This window comes from Panulirus ornatus, chromosome 50, assembly GCF_036320965.1.
Source record: "Panulirus ornatus isolate Po-2019 chromosome 50, ASM3632096v1, whole genome shotgun sequence".
NCBI lineage: Eukaryota > Metazoa > Arthropoda > Malacostraca > Decapoda > Palinuridae > Panulirus > Panulirus ornatus.
This window is the reverse complement of record NC_092273.1, coordinates 27,986,162-28,014,029: the sequence shown is the minus strand read 5'-3', so window position 1 is coordinate 28,014,029 and position 27,868 is coordinate 27,986,162. Positions and strand designations below refer to the sequence as shown.

General features: G+C 42.4%; 1 protein-coding gene across 2 annotated transcripts in view; it reads right to left on the bottom strand.

Annotated features, from left to right (window-relative positions):
• The window catches only part of LOC139764694 (organic cation transporter protein-like), a 120,749-nt gene that overhangs the window by 66,608 nt on the left and 26,273 nt on the right, over positions 1–27,868 (bottom strand). For both annotated transcript variants that reach the window (XM_071691581.1, XM_071691580.1), the window contains exons 3-4: positions 23,490–23,664; positions 21,991–22,102 (exon numbers count right to left, since the gene is read on the bottom strand). In XM_071691581.1, coding sequence (XP_071547682.1) covers positions 21,991–22,102; positions 23,490–23,664 — 287 coding nt within the window. The remainder of the gene's footprint in view (positions 1–21,990; positions 22,103–23,489; positions 23,665–27,868) is intronic.

Genomic DNA, 27,868 nt, shown 5'->3' with positions numbered 1-27,868 from the left:
CGTCGCTGTCTCATGCGGTTGCGAGGTAGCGCAAGGAAACAGACGAAAGAAATGGCCCAACCCCCCCCATACACATGTACATACACACGTCCACACACGCAAATATACATACCTACACAGCTTTCCATGGTTTACCCCGGACGCTTCACATGCCTTGATTCAATCCACCGACAGCACGTCAACCCCTGTATACCACATCGCTCCAATTCACTCTATTCCTTGCCCTCCTTTCACCCTCCTGCATGTTCAGGCCCCGATCACACAAAATCCTTTTCACTCCATCTTTCCACCTCCAATTTGGACTCCCTCTTCTCCTCGTTCCCTCCACCTCCGACACATATATCCTCTTGGTCAATCTTTCCTCACTCATTCTCTCCAAGTGCCCAAACCATTTCAAAACACCCTCTTCTGCTCTCTCAACCACGCTCTTTTTATTTCCACACATCTCTCTTACCCTTACGTTACTTACTCGATCAAACCACCTCACACCACACATTGTCCTCAAACATCTCATTTCCAGCACATCCATCCTCCTGCGCACAACTCTATCCATAGCCCACGCCTCGCAACCATACAACATTGTTGGAACCACTATTCCTTCAAACATACCCATTTTTGCTTTCCGAGATAATGTTCTCGACTTCCACACATTTTTCAAGGCTCCCAAAATTTTCGCCCCCTCCCCCACCCTATGATCCACTTCCGCTTCCATGGTTCCATCCGCTGACAGATCCACTCCCAGATATCTAAAACACTTCACTTCCTCCAGTTTTTCTCCATTCAAACTCACCTCCCAATTGACTTGACCCTCAACCCTACTGTACCTAATAACCTTGCTCTTATTCACATTTACTCTTAACTTTCTTCTTCCACACACTTTACCAAACTCCGTCACCAGCTTCTGCAGTTTCTCCCATGAATCCGCCACCAGCGCTGTATCATCAGCGAACAACAACTGACTCACTTCCCAAGCTCTCTCATCCCCAACAGACTTCATACTTGCCCCTCTTTCCAAGACTCTTGCATTTACCTCCCTAACAACCCCATCCATAAACAAATTAAACAACCATGGAGACATCACACACCCCTGCCGCAAACCTACATTCACTGAGAACCAATCACTTTCCTCTCTTCCTACACGTACACATGCCTTACATCCTCGATAAAAACTTTTCACTGCTTCTAACAACTTGCCTCCCACACCATATATTCTTAATACCTTCCACAGAGCATCTCTATCAACTCTATCATATGCCTTCTCCAGATCCATAAATGCTACATACAAATCCATTTGCTTTTCTAAGTATTTCTCACATACATTCTTCAAAGCAAACACCTGATCCACACATCCTCTACCACTTCTGAAACCGCACTGCTCTTCCCCAATCTGATGCTCTGTACATGCCTTCACCCTCTCAATCAATACCCTCCCATATAATTTACCAGGAATACTCAACAAACTTATACCTCTGTAATTTGAGCACTCACTCTTATCCCCTTTGCCTTTGTACAATGGCACTATGCACGCATTCCGCCAATCCTCAGGCACCTCACCATGAGTCATACATACATTAAATAACCTTACCAACCAGTCAACAATACAGTCACCCTCTTTTTTAATAAATTCCACTGCAATACCATCCAAACCTGCTGCCTTGCCGGCTTTCATCTTCCGCAAAGCTTTTACTACCTCTTCCCTGTTTACCAAATCATTTTCCCTAACCCTCTCACTTTGCACACCACCTAGACCCAAACACCCTATATCTGCCACTCTGTCATCAGACACATTTAACAAACCTTCAAAATACTCATTCCATCTCCTTCTCACATCACCACTACTTGTTATCACCTCCCCATTTACGCTCTTCACTGAAGTTCCCATTTGCTCCCTTGTCTTACGCACCCTATTTACCTCCTTCCAGAACATCTTTTTATTCTCCCTAAAATTTACTGATAGTCTCTCACCCCAACTCTCATTTGCCCTTTTTTTCACCTCTTGTACCTTTCTCTTGACCTCCTGTCTCTTTCTTTTATACTTCTCCCACTCAATTGCATTTTTTCCCTGCAAAAATCGTCCAAATGCCTCTCTCTTCTCTTTCACTAATACTCTTACTTCTTCATCCCACCACTCACTACCCTTTCTAAACAGCCCACCTCCCACTCTTCTCATGCCACAAACATCTTTTGCGCAATCCATCAATGATTCCCTAAATACATCCCATTCCTCCCCCACTCCCCTTACTTCCATTGTTCTCACCTTTTTCCATTCTGTACACAGTCTCTCCTGATACTTCCTCACACAGGTCTCCTTCCCAAGCTCACTTACTCTCACCACCTTCTTCACCCCAACATTCACTCTTCTTTTCTGAAAACCCATACTAATCTTCACCTTAGCCTCCACAAGATAATGATCAGACATCCCTCCAGTTGCACCTCTCAGCACATTGACATCCAAAAGTCTCTCTTTCGCACGCCTGTCAATTAACACGTAATCCAATAACGCTCTCTGGCCATCTCTCCTACTTACATAAGTATACTTATGTATATCTCGCTTTTTAAACCAGGTATTCCCAATCATCAGTCCTTTTTCAGCACATAAATCTACAAGCTCCTCACCATTTCCATTTACAACACTGAACACCCCATGCATACCAATTATTCCCTCAACTGCCACATTACTCACCTTTGCATTCAAATCACCCATCACTATAACCCGGTCTCGTGCATCAAAACCGCTAACACACTCATTTAGCTGCTCCCAAAACACTTGCCTCTCATGATCTTTCTTCTCATGCCCAGGTGCATATGCACCAATAATCACCCACCTCTCTCCATCAACTTTCAATTTTACCCATATTAATCGAGAATTTACTTTCTTACATTCTATTACATACCCCCACAACTCCTGTTTCAGGAGTATTGCTACTCCTTCCCTTGCTCTTGTCCTCTCACTAACCCCTGACTTTACTCCCAAACAATTTCCAAACCACTGTTCCCATTTACACTTGAGCTTCGTTTCACTCAGAGCCAAAACATCCAGGTTCCTTTCCTCAAACATACTACCTATCTCTCCTTTTTTCACATCTTGGTTACATCCACACACATTTAGGCACCCCACTCTGAGCCTTCGAGGAGGATGAGCACCAATATATATATGTACATATATATATATTTTTTTTTTTGCTTTCTCGCTGTCTCCCGCGTTTGCGAGGTAGCGCAAGGAAACAGACGAAAGAAGTGGCCCAAACCACCCCTATACACATGTATATACATACGTCCACACACGCAAATATACATACCTACACAGCTTTCCATGGTTTACCCCAGACGCTTCACATGCCCTAATTCAATCCACTGACAGCACGTCAACCCCGGTATACCACATCGATCCAATTCACTCTATTCCTTGCCCTCCTTTCACCCTCCTGGATGTTCAGGCCCCAATCACACAAAATCCTTTTTCACTCCATCTTTCCACCTCCAATTTGGTGTCCCACTTCTCCTCGTTCCCTCCACCTCCGACACATATATCCTCTTGGTCAATCTTTCCTCACTCATCCTCTCCATGTGCCCAAACCATTTCAAAACACCCTCTTCTGCTCTCTCAACCACGCTCTTTTTATTTCCACACATCTCTCTTACCCTTACGTTACTTACTCGATCAAACCACCTCACACCACACATTGTCCTCAAACATCTCATTTCCAGCACATCCATCCTCCTGCGCACAACTCTATCCATAGTCCACGCCTCACAACCATACAGCATTGTTGGAACCACTATTCCTTCAAACATACCCATTTTTGCTTTCCGAGATAATGTTCTCCACCTCCACACATTCTTCAAGGCTCCCAGGATTTTCGCCCCCTCCCCCACCCTATGATCCACTTCCGCTTCCATGGTTCCATCCGCTGCCAGCTCCACTCCCAGATATCTAAAACACTTTACTTCCTCGAGTTTTTCTCCATTCAAACTTACCTCCCAATTGACTTGACCCTCAACCCTACTGTACCTAATAACCTTGCTCTTATTCTCATTTACTCTTAACTTTCTTCTTTCACACACTTTACCAAACTCAGTCACCAGCTTCTGCAGTTTCTCACATGAATCAGCCACCAGCGCTGTATCATCAGCGAACAACAACTGACTCACTTCCCAAGCTCTCTCATCCTCAACAGACTTCATACTTGCCCCTCTTTCCAAAACTCTTGCATTTACCTCCCTAACAACCCCATCCATAAACAAATTAAACAACCATGGAGACATCACACACCCCTGCCGCAAACCTACATTCACTGAGAACCAATCACTTTCCTCTCTTCCTACACGTACACATGCCTTACATCCTCGATAAAAACTTTTCACTGCTTCTAACAACTTGCCTCCCACACCATATATTCTTAATACCTTCCACAGAGCATCTCTATCAACTCTATCATATGCCTTCTCCAGATCCATAAATGCTACATACAAATCCATTTGCTTTTCTAAGTATTTCTCACATACATTCTTCAAAGCAAACACCTGATCCACACATCCTCTACCACTTCTGAAACCACACTGCTCTTCCCCAATCTGATGCTCTGTACATGCCTTCACCCTCTCAATCAATACCCTCCCATATATTTTACCAGGAATACTCAACAAACTTATACCTCTGTAATTTGAGCACTCACTCTTATCCCCTTTGCCTTTGTACAATGGCACTATGCACGCATTCCGCCAATCCTCAGGCACCTCACCATGAGTCATACATACATTAAATAACCTTACCAACCAGTCAATAATACAGTCACCCAATTTTTTAATAAATTCCACTGCAATACCATCCAAACCTGCTGCCTTGCCGGCTTTCATCTTCCGCAAAGCTTTTACTACCTCTTCTCTGTTTACCAAATCATTTTCCCTAACCCTCTCACTTTGCACACCACCTCGACCAAAACACCCTATATCTGCCAGTCTATCATCAAACACATTCAACAAACCTTCAAAATACTCACTCCATATCCTTCTCACATCACCACTACTTGTTATCACCTCCCCACTTGCGCCCTTCACTGAAGTTCCCATTTGCTCCCTTGTCTTACGCACTTTATTTACCTCCTTTCAGAACATCTTTTTATATATATATATATATATATATATATATATATATATATATATATATATATATATATATATATATATATATATATATATATATATATATATATATATATATATATATAATCCCTGGGGATAGGGGAGAAATAATACTTCCCACGTATTCCCTGCGTGTCGTAGAAGGCGACTAAAAGGGGAGGGAGCGGGGGGCTGGAAATCCTCCCCTCTCGTTTTTTTTTTAATTTTCCAAAAGAAGGAACAGAGAATTGGGCCAGGTGAGGGTATTCCCTCAAGGCCCAGTTCTCTGTTCTTAACGCTACCTCGCTAATGCGGGAAATGGCGAATAGTTTGAAAGAAAAGAAAGAATATACATATATATATATATATATATATATATATATATATATATATATATATATATATATATATATATATATATATATATATATATATATATATATATATTTCTTTTTTTTTTTTTTTTCATACTATTCGCTATTTCCCGCAATAGCGAGGTAGCGTTAAGAACAGAGGACTGGGCCTTTGAGGGAATATCCTCACCTGGCCCTCTTCTCTGTTCCTTCTTTTGGAAAATTAAAAAAAATAATAAAAAAAAAACGAGAGGGGAGGATTTCCAGCCCCCCGCTCCCTTATATATATATATATATATATTTTTTTTTTTTTTTTTTTTTTTTTATACTTTGTCGCTGTCTCCCGCGTTTGCGAGGTAGCGCAAGGAAACAGACGAAAGAAATGGCCCAACCCCCCCCCCATACACATGTACATACACACGTCCACACACGCAAATATACATACCTACACAGCTTTCCATGGTTTACCCCAGACGCTTCACATGCCTTGCTTCAATCCACTGACAGCACGTCAACCCCTGTATACCACATGACTCCAATTCACTCTATTTCTTGCCCTCCTTTCACCCTCCTGCATGTTCAGGCCCCGATCACACAAAATCTTTTTCACTCCATCTTTCCACCTCCAATTTGGTCTCCCTCTTCTCCTCGTTCCCTCCACCTCCGACACATATATCCTCTTGGTCAATCTCTCCTCACTCATTCTCTCCATGTGCCCAAACCATTTCAAAACACCCTCTTCTGCTCTCTCGACCACGCTCTTTTTATTTCCACACATCTCTCTTACCCTTACGTTACTTACTCGATCAAACCACCTCACACCACACATTGTCCTCAAACATCTCATTTCCAGCACATCCATCCTCCTGCGCACATCTCTATCCATAGCCCACGCCTCGCAACCATACAGCATCGTTGGAACCACTATTCCCTCAAACATACCCATTTTTGCTTTCCGAGATAATGTTCTCGACTTCCACACATTTTTCAAGGCTCCCAAAATTTTCGCCCCCTCCCCCACCCTATGATCCACTTCCGCTTCCATGGTTCCATCCGCTGACAGATCCACTCCCAGATATCTAAAACACTTCACTTCCTCCAGTTTTTCTCCATTCAAACTCACCTCCCAATTGACTTGACCCTCACCCCTACTGTACCTAATAACCTTGCTCTTATTCACATTTACTCTCAACTTTCTTCTTCCACACACTTTACCAAACTCAGTCACCAGCTTCTGCAGTTTCTCACATGAATCAGCCACCAGCGCTGTATCATCAGCGAACAACAATTGACTCACTTCCCAAGCTCTCTCATCCCCAACAGACTTCATACTTGCCCCTCTTTCCAGGACTCTTGCATTTACCTCCTTTACAACCCCATCCATAAACAAATTAAACAACCATGGAGACATCACACACCCCTGCCGCAAACCTACATTCACTGAGAACCAATCACTTTCCTCTCTTCCTACACGTACACATGCCTTACATCCTCGATAAAAACTTTTCACTGCTTCTAACAACTTGCCTCCCACACCATATATTCTTAATACCTTCCACAGAGCATCTCTATCAACTCTATCATATGCCTTCTCCAGATCCATAAATGCTACATACAAATCCATTTGCTTTTCTAAGTACTTCTCACATACATTCTTCAAAGCAAACACCTGATCCACACATCCTCTACCACTTCTGAAACCGCACTGCTCTTCCCCAATCTGATGCTCTGTACATGCCTTCACCCTCTCAATCAATACCCTCCCATATAATTTACCAGGAATACTCAACAAACTTATACCTCTGTAATTTGAGCACTCACTCTTTTCCCCTTTGCCTTTGTACAATGGCACTATGCACGCATTCCGCCAATCCTCAGGCACCTCACCATGAGTCATACATACATTAAATAACCTTACCAACCAGTCAACAATACAGTCACCCCCTTTCTTAATAAATTCCACTGCAATACCATCCAAACCTGCTGCCTTGCCGGCTTTCATCTTCCGCAAAGCTTTTACTACCTCTTCTCTGTTTACCAAATCATTTTCCCTAACCCTCTCACTTTGCACACCACCTCGACCAAAACACCCTATATCTGCCACTCTGTCATCAGACACATTCAACAAACCTTCAAAATACTCATTCCATCTCCTTCTCACATCACCGCTACTAGTTATCACCTCCCCATTTACGCCCTTCACTGAAGTTCCCATTTGCTCCCTTGTCTTACGCACCCTATTTACCTCCTTCCAGAACATCTTTTTATTCTCCCTAAAATTTACTGATAGTCTCTCACCCCAACTCTCATTTGCCCTTTTTTTCACCTCTTGCACCTTTCTCTTGACCTCCTGTCTCTTTCTTTTATACTTCTCCCACTCAATTGCATTTTTTCCCTGCAAAAATCGTCCAAATGCCTCTCTCTTCTCTTTCACTAATACTCTTACTTCTTCATCCCACCACTCACTACCCTTTCTAAACAGCCCACCTCCCACTCTTCTCATGCCACAAGCATCTTTTGCGCAATCCATCACTGATTCCCTAAATACATCCCATTCCTCCCCGACTCCCCTTACTTCCATTGTTCTCACCTTTTTCCATTCTGTACACAGTCTCTCCTGGTACTTCCCCACACAGGTCTCCTTCCCAAGCTCACTTACTCTCACCACCTTCTTCACCCCAACATTCACTCTTCTTTTCTGAAAACCCATACTAATCTTCACCTTAGCCTCCACAAGATAATGATCAGACATCCCTCCAGTTGCACCTCTCAGCACATTAACATCCAAAAGTCTCTCTTTCGCACGCCTGTCAATTAACACGTAATCCAATAACGCTCTCTGGCCATCTCTCCTACTTACATAAGTATACTTATGTATATCTCGCTTTTTAAACCAGGTATTCCCAATCATCAGTCCTTTTTCAGCACATAAATCTACAAGCTCTTCACCATTTCCATTTACAACACTGAACACCCCATGCATACCAATTATTCCCTCAACTGCCACATTACTCACCTTTGCATTCAAATCACCCATCACTATAACCCGGTCTCGTGCATCAAAACCGCTAACACACTCATTTAGCTGCTCCCAAAACACTTGCCTCTCATGATCTTTCTTCTCATGCCCAGGTGCATATGCACCAATAATCACCCACCTCTCCCCATCAACTTTCAGTTTTACCCATATTAATCGAGAATTTACTTTCTTACATTCTATCACATACTCCCACAACTCCTGTTTCAGGAGTATTGCTACTCCTTCCCTTGCTCTTGTCCTCTCACTAACCCCTGACTTCACTCCCCAGACATTTCCAAACCACTCTTCCCCTTTACCCTTGAGCTTCGTTTCACTCAGAGCCAAAACATCCAGGTTCCTTTCCTCAAACATACTACCTATCTCTCCTTTTTTCACATCTTGGTTACATCCACACACATTTAGGCACCCCACTCTGAGCCTTCGAGGAGGATGATCACTCCCCGCGTGACTCCTTCTTCTGTTTCCCATTTTAGAAAGTTAATACAAGGAGGGGAGGATTTCCGGCCCCCCGCTCCCGTCCCCTCTAGTCGCTGTATCGTTGTATCTTAATAATGTTGGGGTGCCAACATATATATACATATATATATATACATATATATATATATATATATACACATATATACATATATATATATATATATATATATATATATATATATATATATATATATATATATATATATATATATATATATATATATATATGTATATATATATATATATATACAAATATATATATATATATATATATATATATATATATATATATATATATATATATATATATATAAATTCTCTACATATTCTCTATATATTCTCTACAATTCTCTACATATTCTCTATATATTCTCTACAATTCTCTACAGCTGCATCTACATTCCTACCAAGACATACACATCATCTACAGAAAGTAAACTAAGGGCGCGATCCTACGGAAAAGACTCGAGCAACCAGTGGCAAGCCAGCCAGGTAGCGACGAGAGAGAACGACTACGGCAATACAGCGTTTGGTTCATCTGGCCTCCTTCTGCGCCACACTGCGCTGAACCAAGTGGCCGGAAGTCAGCACCACAAGTAAAGCATCCTCCTCGAAGGCTCAGAGTGGGGTGCCTAAATGTGTGTGGATGTAACCAAGATGTGAAAAAAGGAGAGATAGGTAGTATGTTTGAGGAAAGGAACCTGGATGTTTTGGCTCTGAGTGAAACGAAGCTCAAGGGTAAAGGGGAAGAGTGGTTTGGGAATGTCTGGGGAGTAAAGTCAGGGGTTAGTGAGAGGACAAGAGCAAGGGAAGGAGTAGCAATACTCCTGAAACAGGAGTTGTGGGAGGATGTGATAGAGTGTAAGAAAGTAAATTCTCGATTGATATGGGTAAAACTGAAAGTTGATGGAGAGAGGTGGGTGATTATTGGTGCATATGCACCTGGGCATGAGAAGAAAGATCAAGAGAGGCAAGTGTTATAGGAGCAGCTGAATGAGTGTGTTAGTGGTTTTGATGCACGAGACCGGGTTATAGTGATGGGTGATTTGAATGCAAAGGTGAGTAATGTGGCAGTTGAGGGAATAATTGGTATACATGGGGTGTTCAGTGTTGTAAATGGAAATGGTGAAGAGCTTGTAGATTTATGTGCTGAAAAAGGACTGATGATTGGGAATACCTGTTTTAAAAAGCGAGATATACATAAGTATACTTATTTAAGTAGGAGAGATGGACAGAGAGCGTTATTGGATTACGTGTTAATTGACAGGCGTGCGAAAGAGAGACTTTTGGATGTTAATGTGCTGAGAGGTGCAACTGGAGGGATGTCTGATCATTATCTTGTGGAGGCTAAGGTGAAGATGTGTATGGGTTTTCAGAAAAGAAGAGTGAATGTTGGGGTGAAGAGGGTGGCGAGAGTAAGTGAGCTTGAGAAGGAGACCTGTGTGAGGAAGTACCAGGAGAGACTGAGTACAGAATGGAAAAAGGTGAGAACAATGGAAGCAAGGGGAGTGGGGGAGGAATGGGATGTATTTAGGGAATCAGTGATGGATTGCGCAAAAGATGCTTGTGGCATGAGAAGAGTGGGAGGTGGGTTGATTAGAAAGGGTAGAGAGTGGTGGGATGAAGAAGTAAGAGTATTAGTGAAAGAGAAAAGAGAGGCATTTGGACGATTTTTGCAGGGAAAAAATGCAATTGAGTGGGAGATGTATAAAAGAAAGAGACAGGAGGTCAAGAGAAAGGTGCAAGAGGTGAAAAAAGGGCAAATGAGAGTTGGGGTGAGAGAGTATCATTAAATTTTAGGGAGAATTAAAAGATGTTCTGGAAGGAGGTAAATAAAGTGCGTAAGACAAGGGGGCAAATGGGAACTTCAGTGAAGGGCGCAAATGGGGAGGTGATAACAAGTAGTGGTGATGTGAGAAGGAGATGGAGTGAGTATTTTGAAGGTTTTTTGAATGTGTTTGATGATAGAGTGGCAGATATAGGGTGTTTTGGTCGAGGTGGTGTGCAAAGTGAGAGGGTTAGGGAAAATGATTTGGTAAACAGAGAAGAGGTAGTGAAAGCTTTGCGGAAGATGAAAGCCGGCAAGGCAGCATGTTTGGATGGTATTGCAGTGGAATTTATTAAAAAAAGGGGTGACTGTATTGTTGACTGGTTGGTAAGGTTATTTAATGTATGTATGACTCATGGTGAGGTGCCTGAGGATTGGCGGAATGCGTGCATAGTGCCATTGTACAAAGGCAAAGGGGATAAGAGTGAGTGCTCAAATTACAGAGGTATAAGTTTGTTGAGTATTCCTGGTAAATTATATGGGAGGGTATTGATTGAGAGGATGAAGGCATGTACAGAGCATCAGATTGGGGAAGAGCAGTGTGGTTTCAGAAGTGATAGAGGATGTGTGGATCAGGTGTTTGCTTTGAAGAATGTATGTGAGAAATACTTAGAAAAGCAAATGGATTTGTATGTAGCATTTATGGATCTGGAGAAGGCATATGATAGAGTTGATAGAGATGCTCTGTGGAAGGTATTAAGAATATATGGTGTGGGAGGCAAGTTGTTAGAAGCAGTGAAAAGTTTTTATCGAGGATGTAAGGCATGTGTACGTGTAGGAAGAGAGGAAAGTGATTGGCTCTCAGTGAATGTAGGTTTGCGGCAGGGGTGTGTGATGTCTCCATGGTTGTTTAATTTGTTTATGGATGGGGTTGTTAGGGAGGTAAATGCAAGAGTCCTGGAAAGAGGGGCAAGTATGAAGTCTGTTGGGGATGAGAGAGCTTGGGAAGTGAGTCAGTTGTTGTTCGCTGATGATACAGCGCTGGTGGCTGATTCATGTGAGAAACTGCAGAAGCTGGTGACTGAGTTTGGTAAAGTGTGTGGAAGAAGAAAGTTAAGAGTAAATGTGAATAAGAGCAAGGTTATTAGGTACAGTAGGGTTGAGGGTCAAGTCAATTGGGAGGTGAGTTTGAATGGAGAAAAACTGGAGGAAGTGAAGTGTTTTAGATATCTGGGAGTGGATCTGGCAGCGGATGGAACCATGGAAGCGGAAGTGGATCATAGGGTGGGGGAGGGGGCGAAAATTCTGGGGGCATTGAAGAATGTGTGGAAGTCGAGAACATTATCTCGGAAAGCAAAAATGGGTATGTTTGAAGGAATAGTGGTTCCAACAATGTTGTATGGTTGCGAGGCGTGGGCTATGGATAGAGTTGTGCGCAGGAGGATGGATGTGCTGGAAATGAGATGTTTGAGGACAATGTGTGGTGTGAGGTGGTTTGATCGAGTGAGTAACGTAAGGGTAAGAGAGATGTGTGGAAATAAAAAGAGCGTGGTTGAGAGAGCAGAAGAGGGTGTTTTGAAGTAGTTTGGGCACATGGAGAGAATGAGTGAGGAAAGATTGACCAAGAGGATATATGTGTCGGAGGTGGAGGGAACGAGGAGAAGAGGGAGATCAAATTGGAGGTGGAAAGATGGAGTGAAAAAGATTTTGTGTGATCGGGGCCTGAACATGCAGGAGGGTGAAAGGAGGGCAAGGAATAGAGTGAATTGGAGCGATGTGGTATACCGGGGTTGACGTGCTGTCAGTGGATTGAATCAAGGCATGTGAAGCGTCTGGGGTAAACCATGGAAAGCTGTATAGGTATGTATATTTGCGTGTGTGGACGTATGTATATACATGTGTATGGGGGGGGTTGGGCCATTTCTTTCGTCTGTTTCCTTGCGCTACCTCGCAAACGCGGGAGACAGCGACAAAGTATAAAAAAAAAAAACATATATATATATATATATATATATATATATATATATATATATATATATATATATATATATATATATATATATATATATACGTCGGTAGCTGGCGCGCAACTGTCATCAGTGGTATATTGCCATGACAGCTGTGACCATCGCCAGCTGAAAACCAGGAGGGTGGTACCTCCTCCACGTGGGCGTGTGGAGAGGTCGGTGGAGCAGCAGGGAATGACTACAGGTGAAAGATGTTGCTGATGATGGCTGCTGTGTTGCCACCATGGGCTATAACAGAGGTGAAAGAGGAGCCACCCCAGCTACGTGTCAGGAACTGTGGGAGTTAACGAGAGGAGGGCTACCGAGAGCAGAGACATCGATAAGACGTCTGAAGGCAAGACCGATTTCGACGATGAAGGCCTGCACTGTGGCTGAGAGATTGACTTGAGAAGGCAGAAGTGATATTGTGACAGTGATTGTGTCATCGTCGCGTCGCCTCGCCGCAGTGTATCGAGACAGACTTCCCCAGAACTTTTAAAGGGGAAGTAAATGTTTATAGTTGTGTTACTGGAGTGATAGTTTTCATGCATGGTGTTTTTGACAAGAAAATAGTGAAGTTGGAGAAAAATGTAGCTTAGACATTGAAGCTTATTGATACAGTGGTGAAATTGATGAGAACTGCTATTGACGTTTGTGTGAATAAATTGTACATTTCCTTTTCCATAGCCAGAGGTTGAACCATTATGTGACATTCATTTTTTTCATTCATTTCAAGCTAAAAGTTTGTTTTCTAAATTGTTTCTTACATTTTTTATATGTATATATATGTATGTGTGTGTGTGTGTGTGTATGTGCGTATGTGTGTGTATGTGTGTGTGTGTGTATATGTATATATATATGTATATTATCCCTGGGGATAGGGGTGAAAGAATACTTCCCACGTATTCCTCGCGTGTCGTAGAAAGCGACTAGAGGGGACGGGAGGGGGGGGCCGGAAATCCTCCCCTCCTTGTATTAACTTTCTAAAATGGGAAACAGAAGAAGGAGTCACGCGGGGAGTGATCATCCTCCTCGAAGGCTCAGAGTGGGGTGCCTAAATGTGTGTGGATGTAACCAAGATGTGAAAAAAGGAGAGATAGGTAGTATGTTTGAGGAAAGGAACCTGGATGTTTTGGCTCTGAGTGAAACGAAGCTCAAGGGTAAAGGGGAAGAGTGGTTTGGAAATGTCTGTGGAGTGAAGTCAGGGGTTAGTGAGAGGACAAGAGCAAGGGAAGGAGTAGCAATACTCCTGAAACAGGAGTTGTGGGAGTATGTGATAGAATGTAAGAAAGTAAATTCTCGATTAATATGGGTAAAATTGAAAGTTGATGGAGAGAGGTGGGTGATTATTGGTGCATATGCACCTGGGCATGAGAAGAAAGATCATGAGAGGCAAGTGTTTTGGGAGCAGCTGAATGAGTGTGTTAGCGGTTTTGATGCACGAGGCCGGGTTATAGTGATGGGTGATTTGAATGCAAAGGTGAGTAATGTGGCAGTTGAGGGAATAATTGGTATGCATGGGGTGTTCAGTGTTGTAAATGGAAATGGTGAAGAGCTTGTAGATTTATGTGCTGAAAAAGGACTGATAATTGGGAATACCTGGTTTAAAAAGCGAGATATACATAAGTATACTTATGTAAGTAGGAGAGATGGCCAGAGAGCGTTATTGGATTACGTGTTAATTGACAGGCGTGCGAAAGAGAGACTTTTGGATGTTAATGTGCTGAGAGGTGCAACTGGAGGGATGTCTGATCATTATCTTGTGGAGGCTAAGGTGAAGATTAGTATGGGTTTTCAGAAAAGAGGAGTGAATGTTGGGGTGAAGAAGGTGGTGAGAGTAAGTGAGCTTGGGAAGGAGACTTGTGTGGGGAAGTACCAGGAGAGACTGTGTACAGAATGGAAAAAGGTGAGAACAATGGAAGTAAGGGGAGTGGGGGAGGAATGGGATGTATTTAGGGAGTCAGTGATGGATTGCGCAAAAGATGCTTGTGGCATGAGAAGAGTGGGAAGTGGGCCGTTTAGAAAGGGTAGTGAGTGGTGGGATGAAGAAGTAAGAGTATTAGTGAAAGAGAAGAGAGAGGCATTTGGACGATTTTTGCAGGGAAAAAATGCAATTGAGTGGGAGAAGTATAAAAGAAAGAGACAGGAGGTCAAGAGAAAGGTGCAAGAGGTGAAAAAAAGGGCAAATGAGAGTTGGGGTGAGAGACTATCAGTAAATTTTAGGGAGAATAAAAAGATGTTCTGGAAGGAGGTAAATAGGGTGCGTAAGACAAGGGAGCAAATGGGAACTTCAGTGAAGGGCGTAAATGGGGAGGTGATAACAAGTAGTGGTGATGTGAGAAGGAGATGGAATGAGTATTTTGAAGGTTTGTTGAATGTGTCTGATGACAGAGTGGCAGATATAGGGTGTTTTGGTCGAGGTGGTGTGCAAAGTGCGAGGGTTAGGGAAAATGATTTGGTAAACAGAGGAGAGGTAGTAAAAGCTTTGCGGAAGATGAAAGCCGGCAAGGCAGCAGGTTTGGATGGTATTGCAGTGGAATTTATTAAAAAAGGGGGTGACTGTATTGTTGACTGGTTGGTGAGGTTATCTAATGTATGTATGACTCATGGTGAGGTGCCTGAGGATTGGCGGAATGCGTGCATAGTGCCATTGTACAAAGGCAAAGGGGATAAGAGTGAGTGCTCAAATTACAGAGGTATAAGTTTGTTGAGTATTCCTGGTAAATTATATGGGAGGGTATTGATTGAGAGGGTGAAGGCATGTACAGAGCATCAGATTGGGGAAGAGCAGTGCGGTTTCAGAAGTGGTAGAGGATGTGTGGATCAGGTGTTTGCTTTGAAGAATGTATGTGAGAAATACTTAGAAAAGCAAATGGATTTGTATGTAGCATTTATGGATCTGGAGAAGGCATATGATAGAGTTGATAGAGATGCTCTGTGGAAGGTATTAAGAATATATGGTGTGGGAGGCAAGTTGTTAGAAGCAGTGAAAAGTTTTTATCGAGGATGTAAGGCATGTGTACGTGTAGGAAGAGAGGAAAGTGATTGGTTCTCAGTGAATGTAGGTTTGCGGCAGGGGTGTGTGATGTCTCCATGGTTGTTTAATTTGTTTATGGATGGGGTTGTTAGGGAGATAAATGCAAGAGTCCTGGAAAGAGGGGCAAGTATGAAGTCTGTTGGGGATGAGAGAGCTTGGGAAGTGAGTCAGTTGTTGTTCGCTGATGATACAGCGCTGGTGGCGGATTCATGTGAGAAACTGCAGAAGCTGGTGACTGAGTTTGGTAAAGTGTGTGGAAGAAGAAAGTTAAGAGTAAATGTGAATAAGAGCAAGGTTATTAGGTACAGTAGGGTTGAGGGTCAAGTCAATTGGGAGGTGAGTTTGAATGGAGAAAAACTGGAGGAAGTGAAGTGTTTTAGATATCTGGGAGAGGATCTGGCAGCGCATGGAACCATGGAAGCGGAAGTGGATCATAGGGTGGGGGAGGGGGCGAAAATTTTGGGAGCCTTGAAAAGTGTGTGGAAGTCGAGAACATTATCTCGGAAAGCAAAAATGGGTATGTTTGAAGGAATAGTGGTTCCAACAATGTTGTATGGTTGCGAGGCGTGGGCTATGGATAGAGTTGTGCGCAGGAGGATGGATGTGCTGGAAATGAGATGTTTGAGGACAATGTGTGGTGTGAGGTGGTTTGATCGAGTAAGTAACGTAAGGGTAAGAGAGATGTGTGGAAATAAAAAGAGCGTGGTTGAGAGGGCAGAAGAGGGTGTTTTGAAATGGTTTGGGCACATGGAGAGAATGAGTGAGGAAAGATTGACCAAGAGGATATATGTGTCGGAGGTGGAGGGAACGAGGAGAAGAGGGAGACCAAATTGGAGGTGGAAAGATGGAGTGAAAAAGATTTTGTGTGATCGGGGCCTGAACATGCAGGAGGGTGTAAGGAGGGCAAGGAATAGAGTGAATTGGAGCGATGTGGTATACAGGGGTTGACGTGCTGTCAGTGGAGTGAATCAAGGCATGTGAAGCGTCTGGGGTAAACCATGGAAAGCTGTGTAGGTATGTATATTTGCGTGTGTGGACGTGTGTATGTACATGTGTATGGGGGGGGGGGGGTTGGGCCATTTCTTTCGTCTGTTTCCTTGCGCTACCTCGCAAACGCGGGAGACAGCGACAAAGTATAAAAAAAAAAAAATATATATATATATATATATATATATACATATATATATATATATATATATATATGGTTGCGAGGCGTGGGCTATGGATAGAGTTTTGCGCAGGAGGATGGATGTGCTGGAAATGAGATGTTTGAGGACAGTGTGTGGTGTGAGGTGGTTTGATCGAGTGAGTAACGTAAGGGTAAGAGAAATGTGTGGAAATAAAAAGAGCGTGGTTGAGAGACCAGAAGAGGGTGTTTTGAGGTGGTTTGGGCACATGGAGAGAATGAGTGAGGAAATATTGACCAAGAGGATATATGTGTCGGAGGTGGAGGGAACGGGGAGAAGAGGGAGACCAAATTGGAGGTGGAAAGATGGAAGGAAAAAGATTTTGTGTGATCGGGGCCTGAACATGCAGGAGGGTGAAAGGAGGGCAATGAATAGAGTGAATTGGAGCGATGTGGTATACCGGGGTTGACGTGCTGTCAGTGGATTGAATCAAGGCATGTGAAGCGTCTGGGGTAAACCATGGAAAGCTGTGTAGGTATGTATATTTGCGTGTGTGGACGTATGTATATACATGTGTATGGGGGGGGGGGGTTGGGCCATTTCTTTCGTCTGTTTCCTTGCGCTACCTCGCAAACGCGGGAGACAGCGACAAAGTATAAAAAAAAAAATATATATATATATACATATATATATATATATGTATATATATATATATATATATATATATATATATATATATATATATATATATTTTTTTTTTTTTTTTTTTTGCTTTGTCGCTGTCTCCCGCGTTTGCGAGGTAGCGCAAGGAAACAGACGAAAGAAATGGCCCAACCCACCCCCATACACATGCCTTGATTCAATCCACTGACAGCACGTCAACCCCGGTATACCACATCGATCCAATTCACTCTATTCCTTGCCCTCCTTTCACCCTCCTTTCACTCCATCTTTCCACCTCCAATTTGGTCTCCCTCTTCTCCTCGTTCCCTCCACCTCCGACACATATATCCTCTTGGTCAATCTTTCCTCACTCATTCTCTCCATGTGCCCAAACCATTTCAAAACACCCTCTTCTGCTCTCTCAACCACGCTCTTTTTATTTCCACACATCTCTCTTACCCTTACGTTACTTACTCGATCAAACCACCTCACACCACACATTGTCCTCAAACATCTCATTTCCAGCACATCCATCCTCCTGCGCACAACTCTATCCATAGCCCACGCCTCGCAACCATACAACATTGTTGGAACCACTATTCCTTCAAACATACCCATTTTTTCTTTCCGAGATAATGTTCTCGACTTCCACACATTCTTCAAGGCTCCCAGAATTTCCGCCCCCTCTCCCACCCTATGATCCACTTCCGCTTCCATGGTTCCATCCGCTGCCAGATCCACTCCCAGATATCTAAAACACTTCACTTCCTCCAGTTTTTCTCCATTCAAACTCTCCTCCCAATTGACTTGACCCTCAACCCTACTGTACCTAATAACCTTGCTCTTATTCACATTTACTCTTAACTTTCTTCTTTCACACACTTTACCAAACTCAGTCACCAGCTTCTCCACTTTCTCACATGAATCAGCCACCAGCGCTGTATATATATATATATATATATATATATATATATATATATATATATATATGTATATATATATATATATATATATATATATATATATATATATATATATATATATATATATATATATATATATATATATATATATATACATATATATATATATATATATATATATATATATATATATATATATCCTCACACAGGTCTCCTTCTCAAGCTCACTTACTCTCACCACCCTCTTCACCCCAACATTCACTCTTCTTTTCTGAAAACCCATACAAATCTTCACCTTAGCCTCCACAAGATAATGATCAGACATCCCTCCAGTTGCACCTCTCAGCACATTAACATCCAAAAGTCTCTCTTTCGCACGCCTGTCAATTAACATGGAAGTAAGGGGAGTGGGGGAGGAATGGGATGTATTTAGGGAATCAGTGATGGATTGCGCAAAAGATGCTTGTGGCATGAGAAGAGTGGGAGGTGGGTTGATTAGTAAGGGTAGTGAGTGGTGGGATGAAGAAGTAAGAGTATTAGTGAAAGAGAAGAGAGAGGCATTTGGACGATTTTTGCAGGGAAAAAATGCAATTGAGTGGGAGATTTATAAAAGAAAGAGACAGGAGGTCAAGAGAAAGGTGCAAGAGGTGAAAAAAAGGGCAAATGAGAGTTGGGGTGAGAGAGTATCATTAAATTTTAGGGAGAATAAAAAGATGTTCTGGAAGGAGGTAAATAAAGTGCGTAAGACAAGGGAGCAAATGGGAACTTCGGTGAAGGGCGCAAGTGGGGAGGTGATAACAAGTAGTGGTGATGTGAGAAGGAGATGGAGTGAGTATTTTGAAGGTTTGTTGAATGTGTTTGATGATAGAGTGGCAGATATAGGGTGTTTTGGTCGAGGTGGTGTGCAGAGTGAGAGGGTTAGGGAAAATGATTTGGTAAACAGAGAAGAGGTAGTGAAAGCTTTGCGGAAGATGAAAGCCGGCAAGGCAGCAGGTTTGGATGGTATTGCAGTGGAATTTATTAAAAAAGGGGGTGACTGTATTGTTGACTGGTTGGTAAGGTTATTTAATGTATGTATGACTCATGGTGAGGTGCCTGAGGATTGGCGGAATGCGTGCATAGTGCCATTGTACAAAGGCAAAGGGGATAAGAGTGAGTGCTCAAATTACAGAGATATAAGTTTGTTGAGTATTCCTGGTAAATTATATGGGAGGGTATTGATTGAGAGGGTGAAGGCATGTACAGAGCATCAGATTGGGGAAGAGCAGTGTGGTTTCAGAAGTGGTAGAGGATGTGTGGATCAGGTGTTTGCTTTGAAGAATGTATGTGAGAAATTCTTAGAAAAGCAAATGGATTTGTATGTAGCATTTATGGATCTGGAGAAGGCATATGATAGAGTTGATAGAGATGCTCTGTGGAAGGTATTAAGAATATATGGTGTGGGAGGCAAGTTGTTAGAAGCAGTGAAAAGTTTTTATCGAGGATGTAAGGCATGTGTACGTGTAGGAAGAGAGGAAAGTGATTGGTTCTCAGTGAATGTAGGTTTGCGGCAGGGGTGTGTGATGTCTCCATGGTTGTTTAATTTGTTTATGGATGGGGTTGTTAGGGAGGTGAATGCAAGAGTTTTGGAAAGAGGGGCAAGTATGAAGTCTGTTGGGGATGAGAGAGCTTGGGAAGTGAGTCAGTTGTTGTTCGCTGATGATACAGCGCTGGTGGCTGATTCATGTGAGAAACTGCAGAAGCTGGTGACTGAGTTTGGAAAAGTGTGTGGAAGAAGAAAGTTAAGAGTAAATGTGAATAAGAGTAAGGTTATTAGGTACAGTAGGGTTGAGGGTCAAGTCAATTGGGAGGTGAGTTTGAATGGAGAAAAACTGGAGGAAGTGAAGTGTTTTAGATATCTGGGAGTGGATCTGGCAGCGGATGGAACCATGGAAGCGGAAGTGGATCATAGGGTGGGGGAGGGGGCGAAAATCCTGGGGGCCTTGAAGAATGTGTGGAAGTCGAGAACATCATCTCGGAAAGCAAAAATGGGTATGTTTGAAGGAATAGTGGTTCCAACAATGTTGTATGGTTGCGAGGCGTGGGCTATGGATAGAGTTGTGCGCAGGAGGATGGATGTGCTGGAAATGAGATGTTTGAGGACAATGTGTGGTGTGAGGTGGTTTGATCGAGTGAGTAACGTAAGGGTAAGAGAGATGTGTGGAAATAAAAAGAGCGTGGTTGAGAGAGCAGAAGAGGGTGTTTTGAAGTGGTTTGGGCACATGGAGAGAATGAGTGAGGAAAGATTGACCAAGAGGATATATGTGTCGGAGGTGGAGGGAACAAGGAGAAGAGGGAGACCAAATTGGAGGTGGAAAGATGGAGTGAAAAAGATTTTGTGTGATCGGGGCCTGAACATGCAGGAGGGTGAAAGGAGGGCAAGGAATAGAGTGAGTTGGAGCGATGTGGTATACCGGGGTTGACGTGCTGTCAGTGGATTGAAGCAGGGCATGTGAAGCGTCTGAGGTAAACCGTGGAAGGCTGTGTAGGTATGTATATTTGCGTGTGTGGACGTATGTATATACATGTGTATGGGGGGGGGGGTGGGGCCATTTCTTTCGTCTGTTTCCTTGCGCTACCTCGCAAACGCGGGAGACAGCGACAAAGTATAATAAAAAAAAAATAATATATATATATATATATATATATATATATATATATATATATATATATATATATATATATATATATATATATATATATATATATATATATATATATATATATGAAAGCTGCAAACTTCACAATATAATGTACTTAGATTATCATTGATTGTATTGCAACTGCAAACACTGAACACCTTTACTTTCAAATAACGATGCTCCCATTACACTGCCACCTCAACATGGTCGGCACTGTTCTATGTAACAGCATCCAGACCCAATGTGACCCCCCCAACCCCCCATACAGATCTCCCCTTACTCGCCCACCCGTAGCATATACAACCCTGACATATCACATCCAACCTGATATAACCTGACAGTCGCTAAACAACCGACATTCCAACCCAGTCTTATATACCAACCCGCCAGACATACACCCATTAGACAGTTTTACTCAAAAGGGACATATAGAATATAGGCGTTGGCACATACACCATTTGTTTATGGTAAATAATGAAAGGAAAACAATGTTGAAGGCTAGAAGGAAAAGCTTGTCTATGTTGTGTTCATCATTCTATAATCATTTCTCCAAGGCTACGCTACGTTCAGTGGCAGGGAGAGGATGGCCACTCCTCTGAAGTTCTCTGACGAGAGGGTACTCTGCCTCCTCAACTGACGAGGATACAGCCTCACCCAAAAGGAACTCGGCGGCGGAGTCCGGTAACATCTCCCTCTATGTTCCACAACTATATACGCCCAACTCGTTCTGCGTGGCATGTAACATCCACTAGTGTTATGTACTGTATGTGTAACAAGTGTACACATTGCCTCACCTCCGACGTGACTGTAGACGCGTAGGTGGAGTTGTCGAAGTCCCATTCTGTACAAGGTTCCTCCTCTACATCTCCTGTAGAATGGTTCCGTACTGGGTAGGTACAAGCATTCCTGCAGCAGAAGAAGGCATCGAAGTCTATTTCTAACTTTATTCTGATCTTTATATTGATGTACACATTATCCTCATAACAACATTACTCGTTAAAGATTAATAACATTCAACCAATTCTTGAACACGTTCGTCCTTACATGTTCTTCACACACACACACACACACACACACACACACACACACACACACACACACACACACACATACACACACACCGAACACGATGGTCGAGCGTCTGTGAGCATAAACTATATAACACTGGAAAAAAAATGTAATAATAAAATAATATTCCCTGGTTATATCATAACCATATGATATTCCCTGGTCGTATTATAACAAAATGATATTCCCTGGTCGTATTATAACAAAATGATATTCCCTGGTCGTATTATAACAAAATGATATTCCCTGGTCGTATTATAACAAAATGATATTCCCTGGCCGTATTATAACAAAATGATATTCCCTGGTCGTATTATAACAAAATGATATTCCCTGGTCGTATCATAACAAAATGATATTCCCTGGTCGTATTATAACAAAATGATATTCCCTGGTCGTATCATAACAAAATGATATTCCTGGTCGTATTATAACAAAATGATATTCCCTGGTCGTATTATAACAAAATGATATTCCTGGTCGTATTATAACAAAATGATATTCCCTGGTCGTATTATAACAAAATGATATTCCCTGGTCGTATTATAACAAAATGATATTCCTTGGTCGTATTATAACAAAATGATATTCCCTGGTCGTATTATAACCATATGATATTCCCTGGTCGTATTATAACAAAATGATATCCCCTGGTCGTATCATAACAAAATGATATTCCCTGGTCGTATTATACCAAAATGATATTCCCTGGTCGTATCATAACAAAATGATATTCCTGGTCGTATTATAACAAAATGATATTCCCTGGTCGTATTATAACAAAATGATATTCCCTGGTCGCCTGGTCGTATTATAACAAAATGATATTCCCTGGTCGTATTATAACAAAATGATATTCCCTGGTCGTATTATAACAAAATGATATTCCCTGGTCGTATTATAACAAAATGATATTCCTGGTCGTATTATAACAAAATGATATTCCCTGGTCGTATTATAACCATATGATATTCCCTGGTCGTATCATAACAAAATGATATTCCTGGTCGTATTATAACAAAATGATATTCCCTGGTCGTATTATAACAAAATGATATTCCCTGGTCGTATTATAACAAAATGATATTCCCTGGTCGTATCATAACAAAATGATATTCCTGGTCGTATTATAACAAAATGATATTACCTGGTCGTATTATAACAAAATGATATTCCCTGGTCGTATTATAACAAAATGATATTGCCTGGTCGTATCACAACTTACTGGTTGATCAGCTGGTCGTCAGGGTTGTAGGTAAAGTTGGCCTCAGACGCGGGGACGTCGCTCGGGTACACAACGACGCTCGCTGTGAGGGCGTGGGGCGGGGGCCTGCACGTGTAGCGCACGTCAGGAGCCAAGAACGCCCCACCCAAGGTATGGTAAGACACAAGGGAATACCCTGTCATGATGAGGAAAAACTGAATTACATGCTTCGTAAACCCAAGATAACACTCAAAGATTGCACCTAACTTATCTCGTTTGTTTCCTTGCACTATCTCGCTCACGCGGGAGACGGCTATAAAGCATAGAAAAGTGTGAATATGTATATATATATATATATATATATATATATATTCTTTTTATCTATTTATCAAACTGTGTCGCTGTCTAACGCAAAAGCGAGGTAGCGCAAAGAAACAATCAAAAGAATGGCCCAACCCATACACATACACATGTATACACACACACGTCCACACAGGCACATATACATACCTAAACAACTCAACGTATACATACATTATACACACTCAGACAGATGCATATATAGACATGTACATAATTCATACGGTCTGCCCTTATTCATTCTCGTCACCACCCCGCCACACATGAAATGACAGCCCCTTCCCCCCCGCATGTGCGTGAGGTAGCGCTAGGAAAAGACAACAAAGGCCACATTCGTTCACACTCAGCCTCTAGCTGTCATGTATAATGCACCGAAACCACAGCTCCCTTTCCACATCCAGGCCACACAAAACTTTCCATGGTTTCCTCACACACTTCACATGCCCTGGTTCAATCCACTGGCAGCACGTCGACCCCGGTATAACACATCGTTCCAATTCACTCTATTCCTTGCACGCCTTTCACCCTCCTGCGTGTTCAGACCCCGATCACTCAAAATATTTTTCACTCCATCTTTCCACCTTCAATTTGGTCTCCCACTTCTCGTTCCCTCCACCTCTGACACATATGTCCTCTTTGTCAATCTTTCCTCACTCATTCTCTCCATGTGACCAAACAATTTCAAAACACCCTCTTCTACTCTCTCAACCACACTCTTATTATTAAAACACATCTCTCTTACCCTTTCATTCCTTACTCGATCAAACCACCTCACACCACAAATTATCCTCAGACATCTCATTTCTAGCACATCCACCATCCTCTGCACAACTCTATCTATAGCCCACGCCTCGCAACCATATAACATTGTTGGAACCTCTGTTCATTCAAACATACCCATTTTTGCTTTCCACGATAACGTTCTCGACTTCCACATATATTTGAACGCTCCCAGAACTTTCGCCTCGTTCCCCACCTTATGATTCACTTCCGCTTCCATGGTTCCATCCGCTGCCAAATCCACTTCCAGATATCTAAAACACTTTACTTCCTCCAGTTTTTCTCCATTCAAACTTACCTCCCAATTGACTTGACCCTCAACCCTACTGTACCTGATAGCCTTGCTCTAATTCACATCTACTTTCAGCTTTCTTCTTTAACACACTTTACCAAACTCAGTCACCAGCTTCTGCAGTTTCTCACATGAATCAGCCACCAGCGCTGTATCATCAGCGAACAACAACTGACTCACTTCCCAAGCGCTCTCATCCCCAACAGACGGCATACTTGCCCCTCTTTCCAAAACTCTTGCATTCACCTCCCTAACATCCCCACCCATAAACAAATTACACAACCATGGAGATATCACACACACCTGCCGCAAACCTACATTCACCGAGAACCAATCACTTTCCTCTCTTCCTACACGTACACACGCCTTACATCCTCGATAAAAACTTTTCACTGCTTCTAACAACTTGCCTCCCACACCATATATTCTTAATACCTTCCACAGAGCATCTCTATCAACTCTATCATATGCCTTCTCCAGATCCATAAATGCTACATACAAATCCATTTGCTTTTCTAAGTATTTCTCACATACATTCTTCAAAGCAGACACCTGATCCACACATTCTCTACCACTTCTGACTGTCCCCCAATCTGATGCTCTGTATATGCCTTCACCTTCTCAATCAATACCCTCCCATATAATTTCCCAGAAATACTCAATAAATTTATACCTCTGTAATTTGGGCACTTGCTTTTATCCCCTTTGCCTTTGTACAATGGCATTATGCAAGCATTCCGCAAATCCTCAGGCACTTCACCATGAGACAAACATATATTATATAACCTTACCAAAAAGTCAACAATACAGTCACCCCCTTTATTAATAAATTCCTCTACAATACCATCCAAACCCGCTGCCTTAATGGTTTTCATCTTCTGCAAAGCTTTTGCTGCCGCTTCTTTGTTTACCAAATCATTCTCCCTAACCCTGTCACTTTGCACACCACCTCAAAAAAACACCCTACATCTGCCACTTTATCATCAAACACATTCAACAAACCTTCAAAGTACTCACTCCATCTCCTCACATAATCACTACTTGTTATCACCTCCCCATCAGCCCCCTTTACTGATGTTCCCATTTGTTCCCTTGTCTTACGCACTTTCTTCACCTCCTTCCAAAATATCTTTTATTTCTCCCTAAAATTCAATGATACTCTCTCTCCCCAACTCTCATTTGCCCTCTTTTTCACCTTTTGCATCTTACTCTTGATCTCTTCCCTCTTTCTTTTATATATCTCCCAGTCATTTGCATTATTTCCCTGCAAGAATCGTCCAAATGCCTCTCTCTTCTCTTTCACTAATAATATTACTTTTTCATCCCACCACTCACTACCATTTCTAATCTGCTCACCTCCCACGCTTCTCATGCCACAAGCATCTTTTGAGCAAGACATAACTGCTTCCCTAAATACATCCCATTCCTCCCACACTCCCCTTACGTCCTTTGTTCTCACCTTTTCCATTCTGTATTCAACCTCTCCTGGGACTTCCTCACACAAGTCTCCTTCCCAAGCTCACTTACTCTCACCACTCTCTTCACCACAACATTCTCTCTTCTTTTCTGAAAACCTCTACAAATCTTCATCTTCCCCTCCAAGAGATAAAGAGCAGACATCCCTCCAGTTGCACCTCTCAGCACATTAACATCCAAAAGTTTATCTTTCGCGCGCCTATCAATTAACACGTAATCCAATGACGCTCTCTGCCCATCTCTCTTACTTACATACGTATACTTATGTATATCTCTCTCTTTAAACCAGGTATTCCTAATCACCAGTCCTTTTTCAGCACATAAATCTACAAGCTCTTCACCATTTCCCTTTACAACACTAAACACTCCATGTACACTAATTATTTCCTCAACTGCCACATTACTCACCTTTGCATTCAAATAACCCATCACTATAACCCGGTCTTGTGCATCAAAACTACTAACACACTCACTCAGCTGCTCCCAAAACACTTGCCTCTCATTATCTTTCTTATGCCCAGGTACATATGCACCAAAAATCACCGATCTCTCTCCACCCACTTTCAGTTTTACATATATCAATCTAGAATTTACTTTCTTACACTCTATCACATACTCCCACAACTCCTATTTCAGGAGTAGTGCTACTCCTTCTCTTGCTCTTGTCCCCTCACTAACCCCTGACTTTACTCCCAAACCATTTCCAAACCACTGTTCCCATTTACACTTGAGCTTCGTTTCACGCAGAGCCAAAACATCCAGGTTCCTTTCCTCAAACAAACTACCTATCTCTCCTTTTTTCTCATCTTGGTTACATCCACACACATTTACACACCCCAGTCTGAGCCTTCGAAGAGGATGAGCACTTCCCGCGTGACTCCTTCTGTTTCCCCTTTTAGAAAGTTAAAATACAAGGAGGGGAGGATTTCTGGCCCCCCCGCTCCCGTCCCCTCTAGTCGCCTTCTACGACACGCGAGGAATGCGTGGGAAGTATTCTTTCACCCCTATCGCAAGGGATTATATATATATATATATATATATATATATATATATATATATATATATATATATATATATATATATATATATATATATATTTTGCTTTGTCGCTGTCTCCCGCGTTTGCGAGGTAGCGCAGGGAAACAGACGAAAGAAATGGCCCAACCCACCCCCATACACATGTATATACATACGTCCACAGACACAAATATACATACCTACACAGCTTTCCATGGTTTACCCCAGACGCTTCACATGCCTTGATTCAATCCACTGACAGCACGTCAACCCCGGTATACCACATCGCTCCAATTCACTCTATACCTTGCCCTCCTTTCACCCTCCTGCATGTTCAGGCCCCGATCACACAAAATCTTTTTCACTCCATCTTTCCACCTCCAACTTGGTCTCCCTCTTCTCCTCGTTCCCTCCACCTCAGAAACATATATCCTCTTGGTCAATCTTTCCTCAATCATTCTCTCCATGTGACCAA